The sequence below is a fragment of the Suillus fuscotomentosus genome, assembly GCF_016647785.1.
Source record: "Suillus fuscotomentosus strain FC203 chromosome Unknown F5891scaffold_199, whole genome shotgun sequence".
Classification (NCBI taxonomy): domain Eukaryota; kingdom Fungi; phylum Basidiomycota; class Agaricomycetes; order Boletales; family Suillaceae; genus Suillus; species Suillus fuscotomentosus.
This window is the reverse complement of record NW_024539711.1, coordinates 15,019-33,109: the sequence shown is the minus strand read 5'-3', so window position 1 is coordinate 33,109 and position 18,091 is coordinate 15,019. Positions and strand designations below refer to the sequence as shown.

The 18,091-nt window shown below is 45.9% G+C and overlaps 3 protein-coding genes across 3 annotated transcripts; 1 reads left to right on the top strand and 2 right to left on the bottom strand.

Moving 5' to 3' along the window:
• Positions 1-11,080: 11,080 nt before the first annotated feature.
• F5891DRAFT_988134 (uncharacterized protein) lies at positions 11,081-13,946 on the top strand (the record flags this gene model as incomplete). The annotated part of the gene is made up of 11 exons (XM_041377980.1): positions 11,081-11,115; positions 11,301-11,430; positions 11,498-11,605; positions 12,069-12,150; positions 12,212-12,560; positions 12,810-12,999; positions 13,063-13,119; positions 13,153-13,383; positions 13,405-13,665; positions 13,686-13,804; positions 13,826-13,946. The coding sequence occupies 11 exons, from the start codon at positions 11,081-11,083 to the stop codon at positions 13,944-13,946; spliced, it is 1,683 nt and encodes a 560-aa protein (XP_041216935.1).
• A 239-nt stretch (positions 13,947-14,185) lies between these two features.
• Positions 14,186-15,085, bottom strand: F5891DRAFT_966854 (uncharacterized protein; the record flags this gene model as incomplete). Its single annotated transcript, XM_041376246.1, has 1 exon — positions 14,186-15,085. A coding segment is annotated over one exon (900 nt), but the record flags the coding sequence as incomplete, so codon positions are not given.
• A 2,299-nt stretch (positions 15,086-17,384) lies between these two features.
• Positions 17,385-17,789, bottom strand: F5891DRAFT_966850 (uncharacterized protein; the record flags this gene model as incomplete). Its single annotated transcript, XM_041376245.1, has 1 exon — positions 17,385-17,789. One exon carries the CDS (start codon positions 17,787-17,789, stop codon positions 17,385-17,387), a length of 405 nt encoding a protein of 134 aa, XP_041216933.1.
• Positions 17,790-18,091: the final 302 nt, after the last annotated feature.

The following is an 18,091-nucleotide window of genomic DNA, read 5'->3' as shown; positions in this document are numbered from 1 at the left end:
GTGGGCTCCAGTTGTAGAAACAACAATACTGAGAGGAACAAAGAAATGCTCCTGACTGTATCTAAAAAGTTGTAGGTCGTGCATTGCCTAGTCTGCGATACTTGAGATGGCAAGTGCATTCGACCCTAAAGGGGAAGCAGGTGCAGCGGAGATCTAGAGGTACGCGCTTCAGCGAAGCGCGAGAAAGCGCAGGTGCGCGCAAGGTATGAAGGCGCGGGAACGCGCGCGCGTATTAGCGCGAAGCGCGGGAAAGCGCGCGCGTGTAAGCGGAAATAAGAGAGACTAAACTTATGTGAAGATATAAGCAAGATAAAGGATGTGAGATGTGTTGTGCTAATGAATAGATTTCTACTGCGACTTTCTAAGTAGTAAGTACTAGGTAAAGTTGGGTGAAAAGTAAGGTAAATAATAGTATGTACTGCTGGCGCTTATATAGCGCGCCTAAGCGCGCTCATGCGGAGCCGAAGCGCTACCGAGTAGGTATGTAAAAATATATATGAGTGAGAAACTATGATAAAAATAAAGGTGGAACTATGCTAATAAAGGAAATGGAAATATACGCACTAGGGAGCTTGGTGGACAGTGGATGGATGCATCTGGATGGCTGGCGCTATAGGGCGCGCAAGCGCGGGAACGCGCGCGCGCGTATACATCGTGAAGCGCGGGAATGGTGCGCGCATGGCGCGCGTTGCGCGGGAAAGCCGCGCGTCATATAGGAATCACTGTGGATGGTACACAGAGTGATGCTGCGAGTTGGTGCTGTATACTCCCTAGTGTAAAGTGCCATATCACACTATGAGATGCACGAGTCTCTACACCGAAGACGACGACACTTGGACTATAGCTGAGTGGAGAACTTATTACAACGGATTAGCGCCCCAAGGACAGCGCTGGAACTTTTGGACTGAATCTTATGAAGATATACCAGCTCCACCACCACCAAACCCACCAAACCCACCAAACCCAACCAACCAGAACACCGACTCAGACGACAAAGATATGCCTAAAGAAATCGGCTCTCTTCCTGAAGTCTTCAATGGAGACACTCGCAAGGCCACCGCTTGGTCTCTCCAGATGGAAGCATACTTCCTCCTCAACGAAGAGGTATATGACCAAGACAAAAAGAAGATCATCCTCACGTTAAGTAGAATGACGAAAGGAGAGGCAGCCAAGTGGGCTGAAGGCGAATTAAAGAGGGCGACTACCGACACTTCTGTTCTTCATTCATACGAAGCATTTACTAAGAAGTTTAAAGCCACCTTCTACCCCAAGAACATCGTCGAAACCGCCATGAGGTGTATTTCCACCATCAAACAGACCGGCAGTGTCCCTGCCTACACATCCCTATTTCGCACCATCCTAGCCGATACCGGCATAGAAGAAGAAAACACGAAGATTCTGTTTTTCCGCACCGGCTTAAAGCGTGAGCTAGTCTCCGCTATCTTAGCCCTTGAAAACATCCCAGACACCATCGATGGCTGGCTCAGCAAAGCCCTCGACTTCGAGGTAAGGAGAACGCTCCTTAACCCACCAGCCATGGGAAGGGCAAAGGACTCTTACGCTATGGACATAGATAAGATGGAGGCAGGAGAAGATGACGATGGTGAGAAAAGTACGAGGAAGACTTACCTCACGCCCCAAGAACGTGACCGCAGGCGCAAGAACGGCCTTTGCTTCAAATGTGGCAAAAAGGGCCTCGCCAAAGACTACCCTAATCACCCTATGGTAACTACCGCTAGGAAAACCCAGACTAACTCCGCATCCAGCTCCAAGAAGGATGATGCCGAATACCAGGAGTTTCTGGAATGGAAGGCGTTTAAAGCACGCCAGGTAAAGAAACCGAAGAAGAAGGAAGAATCCCGATGAAGAAGAGGATTTTTAAAGCGGAGATCTGCACCGGTGTCAGAGTCTCCTAGAGTAGGACTTTTAGTACAGAGCATTGGCGATCATAATTCTATGCGTATTCCACTTACCATTTGCTCTTCTAAGGTCGAAAAAATCATTGAAGCAGCTGCACTGATCGACTCAGGCGCTGAAGGCGAGTTTATCGATTGGACATTCGTCCGTCGAAACTCCATCAAGAGTCACGAACTCGATAAGCCCATACCCATACGAAACGTGGATGGCACGCTCAACAAGAATGGAAGAATCACATGGTACTGTAATCTCTCTTTTCTCGTCCACAGAATTCCCATGCGAACGCGCTTCCTCGTCACCTCCCTGGGAGGGGAAGATGCAATCCTGGGAATGGGATGGCTAAAGAAAGAAAACCCAGGTATCGATTGGACGAAAGAAGAAATCCATCTTCGAGAATGAAGCATCAAACCGACTTTACAAGAAGTCGAAGAAGAAGACGTCTTTTTTGACGCACAGGAAAGTTTAGATGAGGAATGGGATCCCGCTAGCGAAACCATTCCAGAATCCTTTTCTCATGAAATCCCTGACTTACTCCCCACCGAAGACGACACTGACGAAACAGATGTTATAGATCCCGATGACGTCCTCATCGCCTACATTAAAGGCGAACACATCATAGGAACATTCTCTACGGAAGTATCCGAACCTCCCCTCACTAACGAACATGTCCCCTCAGATCACCGGTATTACTCGACCTACAGCACCCTAGTACGGAAAGCACAAAACACATCCCAGCTACTCGCTCAAGAATTCTCCAAACCGATCAAGAAAATGTTCGAAGAACTCGTTCCCGAGTCTTTCCGAAAATATCAAGACATATTCGGAGAAGTAGCTAATGGTATTTTACCCCCAGAACGAAAATTCGACCATAAAATCGAGCTCAAAGACTCTTTCGAACCATGTAAGTGTAAGATTTATCCGCTTAACCCAGCGGAAGAGAAGGCCATGAACGATTTCATCGACGAACATCTCGCCAAAGGAACGATTAGACCCTCCGAATCCCCTCAATCATCACCTTTCTTCTTCATAGGGAAGAAAGACGGTTCCCTCCGACCCTGCCAGGACTATAGATACCTAAACGATCACATGGTTAAGAATAACTTCCCATTACCGCTGATTTCTGATCTTATAGACAAACTCAAGGATGCCAAAATATTCACCAAATTCGACATCAGATGGGGATATAATAATGTACGTCTCAAGAAGATCGATCAATGGAAAGCGGCATTCGCCATGGCACGCGGTCTATTCGAACCGACGGTAATGTTCTTCGGCATGTGTAACTCTCCGGCAACCTTTCAATCTATGATGAACGATATCTTCGGCGATATGCTTCAAGAAGGATGGGTAATTATTTACATGGACGATATTCTCATATTCTCAGACAACTATGAAACTCACCAGAAAAGAACTCACAAGGTACTAGAATGACTCCGAGAACATCGCCTCTACCTAAAACCAGAAAAATGCACATTCAACGTCATGGAAATCGACTATCTCGGTATGATTATTTGCCCCGGCTCGGTAACTATGGATCCCGCTAAATTAAAAGGTATATCCGAATGGAAAACTCCCACGAAAGTGAAGGAAGTCCGATCATTCCTCGGATTCGCTAACTTCTATAGACGATTTATTGCCGACTATTCCACAGTGGCACGACCCTTAATCGATCTCACGAAGAAAGACGAACCTTTTATATGGACCAAAGAACACGAAGACGCCTTTGAAAGGCTGAAACAAATATTTACGACAACACCTATCCTTCAAATCCCGGATAAAGCCGCACCATTTGCTATCGCAACCGACGCCTCCCTTTATGTGACAGGAGCTGTGCTCCTTCAGAAGAACGATAACGGAGATTGGTTACCATGTTCCTTCCTTTCTCAATCATTTAATCCGGCTGAATGTAATTATCAAATCTATGACAGAGAACTTCTAGCGATCGTCCGTGCCCTGAAAGCATGGCGACATTATTTACTCAGTTCCCCTTTTCCCGTGACCGTACACACTGACCATAAAAACCTTCAATATTTCAGAGATGTACAAGACCTGAACAGACGCCAAGCACGATGGCAAACATTCCTTTCCCAATTCGAACTCCGTATCCAACATGTACCGGGTAAAGACTTAATCATTCCCGATTTATTATCTTGTAGAACGGATCACCTTCCGGTCGATACCGACGAAAAGGATAATATTTCTATTCAACTATTACCTGATTCACTTTTCATTAACACTATTGACACTTCTCTTACGGACAGATTATGTATTTCCTCCGCTATCGATCCGGTAGTACAGACAGCGCTAAAGGCGCTTACAGACCCAGAAACCCCACCTCCACTCCGTTCGGCTCTTTCCGACTGGAAATTGAGCGACAGAATTCTCTTATATAAAGGACTTACCTATGTACCCCCCGGCGATATTCGCCACGAACTCACTTCCTTACACCACAACTCCCCCACCGCTGGACACCCTGGACGTTTCAAAACCCAGGAACTCCTTTCTCGCGACTACTGGTGGCCAGGCCTGGCGACCTTCGTCAAGAACTTCATAGAAGGATGCAGTATCTGCCAACAGAACAAAGTAAACACGCATCCATCTCATCCACCCCTCGCTCCTATTCCCGCTCCTATTTGCAATCGACCCTTCGCCCATTGCTCAGTCGACCTCATTATGGACCTTCCCCTATCTGACGGATTCGACTCCATTATGGTCGTGGTAGACCATGGACTTTCGAAGGGGGTAGTTTTCACCCCTTGTCTCAAAACGATCGACTCTGAAGGAGTCGCGAACATTTTCTTTTCCAAAGTTTTCTCTAGATATGGACTTTACGATAAACTTATATCAGACCGCGGACCCCAATTCGCTTCCAGATTCCAACTTGAACTCGGAAAACTCCTCGGATACAAGAACTCCCTATCCACCGCCTTCCATCCCCAGAGTGATGGAGAAACTGAAAGAGTTAACCAAGAACTCGAAGTTTACCTTCGGATCTTCTGCGCTAATGACCAGACCGGTTGGGCCGCCATGCTTCCTCTTGCCGAATTTGTTCATAATTCGCGACATCATTCCGCACGCGGCACATCTCCTTTTTACCTCATGATGGGCTATCACCCGAAACATCTTCCTGATTCACACCCTAAATCCGACATCCCTAATATCGAACAACACCTACTTATACTAAATAAAGCACGCGATGAAGCGCTAGCCGCTCATGAACTTGCTCACAACACCATGCGTCAACGAATCATGTCTAAATTCGTACCATTCTCTCTAGGCGATAAGGTTTGGCTAGAAGCCAAGAACCTTCATCTCAGATATTCTAATCGGAAGCTCGCTCCGAAACACAAAGGACCATTTACCATCACCCAGGTCCTTTCGCCCATCACGTATAAATTCAAACTTCCCTCCCAATGGCGCATTCATCCCGTATTTCATGCCGCCCTATTATCTCCTTATAAAGAAAACGACGTACACGGTCCTAACTTTATTAACGCACCACCTGACATCATTGACGGAGAGGAAGAATACAAAATCGAAGCCATCATTGGTCATCGCGGTTCATCATCCAGACGGTCTTATCATGTTAAATGGAAGGGGTTCCCTAGTTCCGAGAACGAGTGGTTGACAGAAGGGCAGTTGGGTAACGCTTCTGACGTTCTTTCTTTTTATAAACGATCACATTGACTTTAACTTTTGTAGTAATCTGGGCTTACTACCCTTAAAATGGGGGTAATGTTACAGTTCTATCTTTTCACTTCTTCACATTGTCACATATGCTGACTCATCATTCCATAGTATTCTATTACATTCTATCGTATGATTCTCTTTCTCTTTTTCCTATTCACTACTCATATTAAAGCTCCGCTTCAATACCCTTATATATACTTTACTTTCTATGCTTTGTATCTTTAACTTGACCTATGCAGACCAGGGCCTGCAATCTAGCTTCATCTTCATCAGAACATTGACTTTGACTTTGATCCTTGAAACATTAAGACGTCTAAACAACGCCGAGCGTAACAGAACCTGTGTACCATCTGGTGCCAATTTTTAATCCATTCTTGATGGCAGTGTTATTGGTGGGTTTTTCAAACATTGCTTTGCATACCAGAAGCCTGAAATATCATCAGATATTTAAAATTATCGCTCCATATGTGATCTTATCAGGTGTTTTTGCCACTTTAAATGCAGGACTCCACCTACCACCCTTCTCACTCTTGTTATTTCTTGTTGTTCTGACACTTACTGATGGTGGGTTGTTCCTTTTGACCTGCACTGATCACTAATATCTTGATCAGGAATGACAATGACGTTTTTCCAGAATGTCACAGATACCAGTGAGTAGGCTAGCTGGTGGTCAGATCATATCAATATAGAAGAGGAATGGGAAGTGGGGTAATATGAGTGGTATGAGATATACTTAAGTAGTCCTTGATGAGTGAGATATATGTCAGCCCAAGGGGATTGCTACTGAGAAGGTTCCTCTCAGTGTATAAATGGAGGGAAACACTGGACCGGGCGCTTGGTCAAGCCTGGTAAGGCGTGTGACGATAAGTGAAGTGCTAGCGAGCGAAGGTGACGTGAAGCGCTGATGAGCGACAATGGCTGATGACAAGCGACAATGCGCGACTTATAACAGAAGCGTGCACTGAGCGGGAGTGGTGTGCACGTGTGGGTGGTGGAGCGTAGCGACTCTTAATGAGTCAGAAAACTAATTCGGCAGAGTTTCTAGTAATGTACGGCAGTGGCATTCGTATTGTACTTAGATACTTTAGATTTATGAGAGAGAACATTAGACTTAGAGTCCAACAATGTGCGGGCAGAAAGATAATCATTATACAATTTAGACATGCATATATATACTAAGTAATTCTAAGTGCTGTCAAGCACTAAAGTGAACCAAGAAGCGAAACAGATACGAGATAATATGTAATGTAAGGGTCCATGATGGAAAACATACGAAATTTGGCCATAAGCACCAGATATATGTCAGAATAAATGAAAATAGAATCGGAATATGCACCGACAAACCAAATGGACATGGAATGGATGGATGGAGGATGCGTGACAGAACCAAGGATGCGTGACTGAAGCGCTCGTGCGTGTGAGCGGCCGACAAAGTGCTTGAGCGTGCTGTAGAGAGATATGGGTTGCGCTATATTAGGAAGTGATAGAGACATTGGGAATTTAGATCCCTGCAAGGCCACAGAGATATTAGTCTCTACATTGAATTGACATATGACACAGGATCATGGTTGGAGATTGGGCAATCAATTAGTTTCTTTTGCATCACTTCTCTATTATTGGTTTGGTCAGCTGATATCTGCACTGCCAGGGAGTATCTCATGGTAGACATTTTGGTGTTCCACAAGTCCACAGACAGTCACAAGCTAGAATGAGGATGCACTTGGCCCACTGCTCATAAAACAGTGACACATGGTTAACTATTGTGTGTTCATTCTTTGTTGATGCTAGTGATGTCTCAGCTCCAAGCTGCATTTTTCAGAAAATGAGCATAACATGCTGAATAAAATTCCTAAATTCATGAAAATATTCATGTAAATAGATTGAGCCAAAATCCGGGAGGCATCTAAGGGGAATTCGTACTATAATGCATCATTGTCTTGCTATGAAGCAGCTCAGAAAATGACTCAAAATCCAAGCCATTTGCTGAGCTGCTTCATATCAAGACAATGATGCATTATAGTACGAATTCCCTTTAGATGCCTCCTGGCTTTTGGCTCAATCTATTTCCATGAATATTTTCATGAATGTAGGAATTTTATTCAGCATGTTATGCTCATTTTCTGAAAAATGCAGCTTGGAGCTGAGACATCACTAGTCGGTGCTCATGGAAGACACTACTGATTAACTTACATGACAGATTGTGAGTGGGTTAATTCATCGAGCTTGACTCATGCTGCTAGAAGGTATTACCTATCTGTTCACATAGGTGAGAGTATTCATCTTGTGTCAAGCTCTATTGTGCTGCCTTATTACTCCAGGGCATTCAAAGCTCAACTAAGAAGTGTCCACATTTTTGTTTGTCCTTGTTATTCCTTGAGGGTCTGTTGAGCATCAATCTCTCAGCATCATTTCACATTTTCACCAATGCACTTATGCAGGAATGAGTGGCACCACTGTCTTATTAAGTATAATATCATCATCATGATCGCCTGATACCTTAAAATAGTCCTTTGTCTCTTTGTATTCTGTTCATTTCCATATGAATCCCCTTTGATTCTTGAATCTATAAAATATGGTACATATCAACATTGAATGGTTGTTGATTCACTCTATTTCAATCTCGCACACACAGGGCAAACCTACGTCATATATTCACGATCTCTGCTGATATCAATGAGCTGCCAGGCTACTCCAGATGATGGTACCAACATGCTGCTACCCCTGCATACTAGTGCCAGTCAAGACACAGGTAAGAGAACACTCACTAAATTTTTGCGCAATACCATACTCACACTGTATGTGATTTATCACATAAACCATTATGGTAATATAGATCTTGATTCCGATGACATGGACTTCTATTCCAATTCCGACTCTGATTCTGATTTGAATGCCATAGACTTCAATCACATAATGAGGACAGTCACATATTTGGACAAACTAAGTTGCCAATCTCCAGGTTTCTTGAGATTTGTGGTGGTGATGATCAATGTGGTACATCACATAATCTCAGGAGGCTTCAAACTCACATCACATGCCTCAGTTCCATAGAGTCCATGTATGTATGCCTACAGAAGGACAGCAGGACATTCAATTGTTGGATGATATCTTTGCCGTGTTTGAAGCAGTAAGTCGTATTTTATTATAATAGGATTCCAATTACTATCTTATAGTTGCAGCTGGATGATACTACTATTGAGACTCTAATCAGCATTCTTACTTGTATGCGAACAGGTTCATATCAATATTTGATCAGAGTTATCCTTGGACTCACATTTACTAAGCTATACCTAGTATCTGGGCCCTAGAGGGATGTAGGCCTCCTGCATCCAGCTTGACACTTTGGTGTCAGGCCCCAGGTAGTGTGTCAAGGATGTTGCTGAGGATGATGACCTACTTGATGACGATATTGAAGGATTGGGCATATAAATACATATGATTACAATATGCTGTGCAATTATCTTGTGCCCAAGTTATAAATCTGTGTGATAGACTTTCAACTCGGTTAATGCCTTTGTTAATTCTTGCAGTATTCGTTCCTTTTCTTGGGGTTACCCACTACTGGATTGCTCTATGACTTGTCACAATGAACTATATCATGAAGAGCTCTAAGCGCCCAGTCAAACTAAAGCCTTGCACCTGCGAAGTTCTTGGCTGCATCAATGAATGACACAAAGACCCCACTACCCAGGTTGAGCGACCAGGAAGACTCCTCCCACTGCCAAGCGTCCAGGTCCATGAGCAGCAAGTAATACACCAGGCTAAAAATAAGCAAAATAATATTGATGCTACATTCTTTGCTGCCACTTTCACTGAAAAGCCTACTGATGAGGACACTTTCATCATAGGGCAGTCATAACATGGTAGGTACTTGTATATAATGTCATTGCAAATCTTATATCATGATATTCTGTCAGATGGAAATGCCCAACCACTGGAGCCTGTGCTCACAAATGATGGAGGGACATCCAAGAGTGAGGGACTGGAGGTCAGTAGTCATGTGTCGTGCATCTCAATGTCACAGTGGGTCTGAGATTCTCTATGCTATGTACTGTGTTTATGATCAATTTTGATACTAGGTGCATCAATGAATACACTTGAATCTTTGTGAGAACTCCTGCACACTCATATGCATTGTTTGCTGTCACCTATCATCATTAGTTTTGTCGAAAAACCCTCTTCAAATTCCAGCTCCACCCTGGGCCCCTTGGATCCATTGTAGAAACAACAATACAGCGAGGCGCGAATGAGGCTCCTGACTGTATCTATAAATGTTGTAAGGTTGTGCATTGCCTAGTCTGCTATACTTGAGACAACAAGTGCATTTGACCCTAAAGGGGAAGTGAGTGCAGCAAGGATCTCGAAGTATGCAGAAATGAGAGAGACTAAGCTTAAGTGATGATATGATGCAAGATAAGAGATGTGAGAGTGCGAGATGTAAAGGAATAGATTTCTACTGCGACTTTCTAGGTAGTAAGTGGTAGATAAAGTTGGGGCAACCAAAAGGTGAGTGGAAAAGTATATACTGCTGGTGCTTATATATGCCTAAGCACTGTCATGCAGAGCCGAAGCGCTTCCAAGTAAGGTATGTAAAGATATATGTAAGTAAGGGTCCAAGATAAAAATAAAGGTGGAATGATATGCGAATAAGGGAAATGGAAATATATGCACTAGAGAGCTTGGTGGACAGTGGATAGATGTGTCTGGATGGCTGGCACTATAGGGTGCTCAAGCGTGTGCACACACATATACATTGTGAAGTGTGGGAAGTGTGTGCACATTGCACGGGAAAGCTGCACATCGTATAGGGATGGCTGTGGACAGCACACAGAGTGGTGCTGCAAGTTCGTGCAATGAACTCCCTAGTGAAAAGTGCCATATCATATCATGAGAGGCATGAGTCTCTACACCATCAGTTTCTACATAGCTGGATTTTGAAGCACCAGCTAGCCATAGATAACCTTTTGGAAATGGTAGACACTATTGTCTGCAATGGAGACGACTTGGTGCAGGCAACTAGAAAAGCACTGGTGCAGGAAATTCAAGATCACCAGTCTTACTTAGACAGGATTGTTTGTGAGAACTGGCTACACCAGAAAACCAGTAACACTGTTCTTTCTATGGAGTTTTGGTGCCAGCTTCCCATTGTCCACAATAACTGTAAGTAAAAAAATCAGAGACAAATTTGTTTGTTAACACTTTCAATAGCTCATCATTTTGATATACCCACCCTGCTTCAAAGCTTGGCACCTTTGCTTCTGTCTTGTATTTTCATTGGCATACTCCTCCATGTACTTGGCTCTCTCTCTCTCAGCGGAATGTGTCATTTCTCCTCATCATTATGGGTTGTATAGTCACTTCAAGTCTTTGATGATTTCTCTGAGACATTAAAGATGATGTAAAAGATCACAAACATCTACTTGAAACCATAAATTCTGCCTCTGATCACTGGCCAACTGATATTCACACTGCCATGGAGATGATTGACATTGATTCAGACATAGAGGAGTATGTCTGTTGCCCAAAGGACCATAGCATTTACAGCCCATTGCTGAAGGGTTGAGCAAAGGGTGATAAAATCTCTGACAGATACACATTTTGCGAAACTCCATCCGACAAGCCTTGTGGAGAAAATCTCTTTGACAAATTCACATCTGGTGAAGGATGCAAGCCACAACTCTTGTATTCTGCAGGGGATACACTGTATCCCTGGCACTGGCTAACAATGTTATCCCACACATAAATTTGGATGTCAATTCCACCAGATGTGTGGAGAGAGTGAGGACTCCAAAGTCATTTTACATTGATGCACTGCTTGAGTGTGTGAGTACCTTTAGCATCTCGTGATACTCAATTTCTGAAATAATGCCAGCACAAAACACATTCATAGGTTGAAATCTGCTGTCCTCCTGTGCTTCCTCATCCAATCACTGATTTTTCTACTGCATCAGCCAAGACATCCAATTCTGCCATCCTCCACAAAGGAATTTTGCATGAGGTATGGTCTGACATGGCTAAGACAACTATGCCTTCATGATTGAAACATGCACCCACAAATTTTGGCAGTGCCTCATATGGCAAAATCAAAGCTGACCAATGGTGCACTATCTGCTTAGTGAACCTCATCATCACCCTTGGCCACATAATTCAGTACTTTATTTCCGACTTAGACGGACAGCCAAAGGTTGAGAATCTCCCCAGTTAGACGGGCCATCCTAGGTCGGCCCATACGCAGATAGGGCGGGCGGGCCAGCCATGAAGGCAATTCTCGGTGGTGACGGGTGGGCCAACATCATGCAGTATTATTTGTAGGCTGGGGTAATGGTCAATAGACCAGTGGGCCAGCCATGGAAGGACTGGAGATAGGGCAGGCGGGCCAGCATGAAGGCAATCCTCGGTAGTGACGGGTGGGCCAACATCATACAGTATAATTATGAATTATTTGTAGGCTGGGGTAATAGTCAATAGACCAGTGGGCCAGCCATGGAAGGACCGGAGATAGGGCGGGCGGGCCAGCCATGAAGGCAATCCTCGTAGTGACGGGTGGGCCAACATCATACAGTATAATTATGAATTATTTGTAGGCTGGGGTAATAGTCAATAGACCAGTGGGCCAGCCATGGAAGGACCGGGAGGGATACAGAAGAAGCATGCATTAATATATTGGGCCAGGACGTGTGCTGCTGGGGTACCGGCTGGGCCCAAAAGTATTCTTGGACAGGGAATGACGGCCCCTTATACCCGGTACAGGTGGATGGGCCCAGATATGGACCCAACCATTCCAAGGTCCTCATCAATGATGGTTGGGCCGACGTACCCGAGACCAGCAGATGGGCAGGCAGTTGTACCCGGTATTGGCAGATGGGCCCAGATGTGAACATGACCATACCCAAGGGTCCTCACCAACTTTGTATCCGAGACTGGCTGACAGGCACATCCTCAGTTAATTATGGGTAGGCTGGCACCTGAGCCCGGCGGACGGCACCAGACCAATGCTGTGAATACCGGATTCGCATAGGTATGGTGTCCCAGACATATTGCACATATGAACAGTTGCATTCCCTTGTGTGTGCAATCATGTTTGTCGCACATCCGGTCCTTGATGGCGGATCTTCCGGATACAGACATCAATGCCAGTTTGGATGCTCTGGCCGACACAACATCGCTTTGTATTGACTTGCATGCGCAGTCGGTTGGTTCAGCTACCGAATTTATACCACAACAGAGATCCGGTATCATTTGGACACGACTCAGATCAACTTATCCGATATGGTAGATAAGATGCGATCGAATCGGTCCACTGAACGGGAGTGGCTGGAGCATCTGCGCCCCGAGCAGCCGGTGCAGATTACTGATCCCAACTTCCAAACCGACGCTGGTGGTTGGGCTGAGGTGTGAGGTCCATAGAGATGAGCGGGCCCAAAATGCATGACCGGATGGGCCTGCATGCTTGAGGGTGAGAATGGGCCAGGCAAATTTGCGAAAATTGTGACGGATGGGCCCAGCCCGCATGTATGCATATATATGGGTGGGCCCGGCTTGTAGGCATGCTCGGGAAAATGGGCAACGGATGGGCCCAAAATGTGCGAGGATAGGCCCAGCGGATTGCATGTAATCTTGAAAATCATGACGGATGGGCCCACCATGGATTTGATCTCAGAAAAGGCAAATTGGCCCAGTGCATATGCAGATGTGGTCTCGGAAACAGTGACGGATGGGCCCAGTCCACTGTGTTTGGACTTGGAAAAGGCAACGGACGGGCCCAGTCCCCCATGGGTATAATCACTTCGGGTGGAGTCTCGGAGAAGGCTATGGATGGGCCCAGAACATGCTTATTTGTTCGCGAAAATGGTGGCAGATGGGCTGAATGTGCTTGGAAGGGACTCAGGAATAGACCCTTCCACCCATGATTGTGGAATCAGAAAGGGCGATGGATGGGCCCAGCACTCGTCTTATATTGCCGAGAATGGTGGAGCCCGTAGATTTGGTCTCGGCGAAGGCGACGGGTGGACTCAACTTGTGTGTATTCCCGAGAATGGTGATGGATGTGTGCAGCATGTATGTTGCATGCTGGAAAGGGGCTACGGATGGACCATCCGACATATTCCATGGGAGTGCTCGCTGGGGAAATGTCTGACAGCGGCCGGGATCTATATGAACCCGTCGGTTGTGGGCATTCCGACAACTGTGGAGAGTTGTATGTGTGAACCGAGTGTAGGACTATTGTAGAGAACCACCACGGCTACCATTGGCTAAACCCTTTGGATCTACATCGGCAAAGGCCCTATCTACCGTTGCTTCCAGAAGATCCTGTACGGCTGAGGTACTGTCCACTCTGATATCATTTTATCGCTGCCTCCGCTGAGGATGAGGTCATGTATTCCATTTATGTATGGTAGAATTCTCACCGAGACTTGTGAGAAGGCTTGTGTCATCGGCAATAATCGAATTGGCTAGCTACAACACAACAGATACTAATCTATGTCGCCATTCTCCCGAAGTCATTGTATGATAGCTTTATGATGAAAAAAACAGACTGGTATTCACCAAATTGGTGATGCAACAAATTATAAATGAATCAAATGACCATCAGCGACCCTTCACTAAATATACGGCGGTGCTTTGCAGCTGGCTCCCGAACATCTTGCTCAGGATGAAATAGATAATTCAGCATATCCAAGTCATGCTCCGCCACAATCTTCTGCCCATCCCATGCACCATCAGGCCGTCGAATATCCTTCCGATTGACATACATCGGATAATGTGTCTTCTGGATCAGTCCAGCCCAATCGAAATCGAGCAGCATGAAGTGTTTGTCGTCCCGCACAACAAAATTGGTATCTTGAAGGTCGCCATGAACGTAACCGTCATTGTGATTGTGTAACTCCTGGATGAGAGAGGTGATGGTCTCCTTCAGCGGCTGACGGTCCAAAACACTTATCTCACTGAGCAGTCGATATGAGCCAGGTCGTTGCGGAAAGCAATCATTATCAATATCAAGGGCATCCATAACCACCAGATTCCAGCCGCCGGGTAAAGAATTGTAGGTGATAAGTTTGGGGGTGTTCCCCTTGCTGGCACAGAATTCGTGAGCCTGAGGGGAATAGTGCCTGACAAACTTCATGCATATCTTGCTCCCAGCCGCATCGCCGACGGTTTCCCCGAAGAAAATAAGTCGATCCCTGAGGATTTGAGTCTCATCATATGAGAATTGCTGAATGAAACCGGTGGAATTGGTATAACTCCAAGGGTAAGGACATTTAAGATATGGATCTTCGGGTTCGAGGGTCGGGATTGGATGGGAGTATAGTTTTGTAAGTTTCTCGACGGCAATTTTGAGAGCCCCGAAAGTACGAGCTGCCATCACTTGCATATGGAGGTCTGTTGAATGCCAAAACAGAGGAATGATAGGGACCAGGACATCGGACTGGACTTTTTCAGTGAAAACAGAGCCTGAAAAGCCGATGCATGCCCCTAGTTGTGATCAATAAAAAGCTTTAGCAATTAATCTGGTGAAATGAACTAACCGAAGACAATGCAGTTAAGTTTCAGGTGGAGCGGTCCGGAAGACACTAAGTCGGACCACCATCAGTGAGGAAAGGCTGGCAATATCGAAGGACAACTCACCGGCAGGCGGGCATTGGATAATAATATGCAGATACTTCCGCGGAGGAGCATCAGGAAAAATCTCTACCATTTCATCCACAGGTGATAGGGATTTCGTTGGGTCCAGTGTAAGATTGTTGAGATTGTGCTCAATCATCTCGTCGACGGGCAGGTCGACCTTCCAAAATATCAGATTATCAACATCCAATCCTAGGCATCAGATCACTCACCTTCCATAGCTCAAGACGGTCAGTGGCAATATGGTCAAATTCTGGCCTTTTCTTGTCTTTGATGACCTCTTTGAGGTCACCAACAATCTCCATCCGCTCAATGTCGACCGGGAAAATATGGCGAGGATTATCGCCCAAGACAATACAGTTGAGTTTCAGGCGGAGCGGTCCAGACATCTGACGTTGACAACAAGAGTGATGGCGTCTCGAGCAGTGACTGCAGTGAGCGCTCACTGCTGCAGCAACAATGCACTTACAAAGACAAGCAGCAACACCCCGTGACCGGGTATTTGATTTTCTGTGAGAATACACCGTGCCTGGGAATTTTCGTCCCTTTCCGGGTATCCGATGCACCATTTATGGGTGAGAAGTGGATTAAGGCCTGTTGCGGTGCATCTGTTGTCGCAATCAGAGGTGGTTTATCTTGCAGGCACCGCAACAAGCCTTAATCCACTTCTCACCCATAAATGGTGCATCAGATACCCGGAAAGGGGTTAAATGGTGTATGACGAGATGTTCTAGGCACAGTAAGCCTTAATCCACTTCTCACCCATAAATGGTGCATCGGATACCCGGAAAGGGTAAAATGGTCTATGATGAAATTTCCATAGGCACAGTAGGCCTTAATCCACTTCTCACCCATAAATGGTGCGTCGGATACCCGGACAGCTGTACAGGATCTTCCAGAAGCAATGGTGGATCGGCCATTCGTGACGTAGATCCACTGGATTTAGCCTATGGTAGCCGTGGTCGTTCTCTACAACAGCCTTACAAGCGGTCCACATATCTGACTCTCCACAGTGGTCGGAATGCCCACAACAGATGGGTTCATGTAACACCCGGCCGCTGTAAGACATTTTCCCGTACAACGATTCCCTACCGATTTGGATCCTCAAAATGCAGCATCTGCGACCACTGTCCTATCAGCAACGGACCGCATTATGCCATCGGCTGTCCCATCCAGTAAATCCCTCGACAATCCGATTGGTGGGAGGGCGACGGAACCAGAGCTTGTATCACCAGCACCGGACCCAACGGCTCCGCGTGCGCAAACTCTGCCCCACCTCCCCTTCAAACGTAATATCTTTGTGGCTGGCGCCAATAAGACACCTGGAAATGCAGCGCCGCAGGTCGGCAAGTATCGCAGATGGACCCCAGTCGGAAGAGGAGGAAGAAGTTCCAATCAACTGACGAGGACAAAGTTCACACCGGAACTATCTTGGTAAACGTATGTTCGATGATGTTTGCATATGAATCCTGAACTCAATCGTGCTCCCACCGTCCAAGGCAGCGTCAGACAAAATTTAAATCCGGCGGGTATAGACTCTGCAGCCCATGACAGGAATTTCCGGAAGGAAGAGACAAGGGTGCGTTATCGGCTCTCTGAACGATATGGTCAAGCGAATTTCCACTGGGATGAACGTGCCAGCATTGAACTGATTGCTTACCAAGTATGTATTGGCGGAGCGTGTCAGAACGTATCACAAATCTGGACAGCTGCATTTCCAAGGTATTGCACCGAAAGTTGACAAGATAGTACGTCGCACCGGATCCTCATGAGCGACACATCCGAAACTATGGACATGCATTCTGTCAGCTTCCGAAGAGTTTGATAATTATCCCCGTCCGGACATCGATGTACATGTTGGTACTCTGGCCGGTAGAACATCCTCTTGTAGTGAACCGGCAAATGCAATCGGAGGATCGTTTACTGAATGTGTCATGAAAGTCAAATAAACGTCATATCTAAGTGAAAATTTGACTAAGGAAAACAAAGACAACCCTATAAAATTACATGAAGTATTATGATGTCCATCTGCATATGACGATCTATTTCTCGGATATGACCGATGGTGCATTAAGAATCGAGAAGATGCAACGAAAAATGTCATATGAGCCACATTGTCAGTCTGTGCGAAGGCGACATCAACCGAAAATGAACTACAACGCGCGGTACCGAATGAAATCTGCCTGATTGTATTGGGCTAGGTGGTATATCGCAAAATCCGCGAGATTATATTTTGCATACTCTGTATGCGGGGTCTGAGCATAATTATGCACGCTATCGCGCATAAACCAAGCCCAGACGATTCTGTCTCCCTCGGCAACTTGAACGCCATGCCTCACGAGCCGGCCAGAATAGCTAACCATAACACCCGGATCATAAGCGAGCTCGATGCCCAAGTTGGTCAATTGCATTACGCCATGGTCATAGCCGCCTATGCAGGTAAGTATGTCGAAACCTTCCGGGGGGCATTTCGGATCTCGATGGCTCGGCGACTTCCTGTTACACATGATTGCCGCTCCCGTGTAGACGGATGTCCAATGTTGAAGGAACCTGCACATATCATCCAGTCCTTGCTTGGCCGCCCAATTCCCAAGCTCTATATGAGTGGATATAGATGCACAGGTATAACTGCGGGTGCATTACACGAAGGGCGGCGGAAGATACGAGACCCAGGACGTTGCATATCTCTGATGACCGACAGGCTCCTGTCGCCCTTCAAGGTAGCGGAGACTTCGGGCATAAAGCCATCCTCCGGGTTCACAGGCGGGGGCCCATGACACTGTTTGATGTTAGACATGTCCTGAGTACAGAAAATTCAAACGCACCTCGTGTCCCTGTTGAAACCAGCAAGGCGATATAT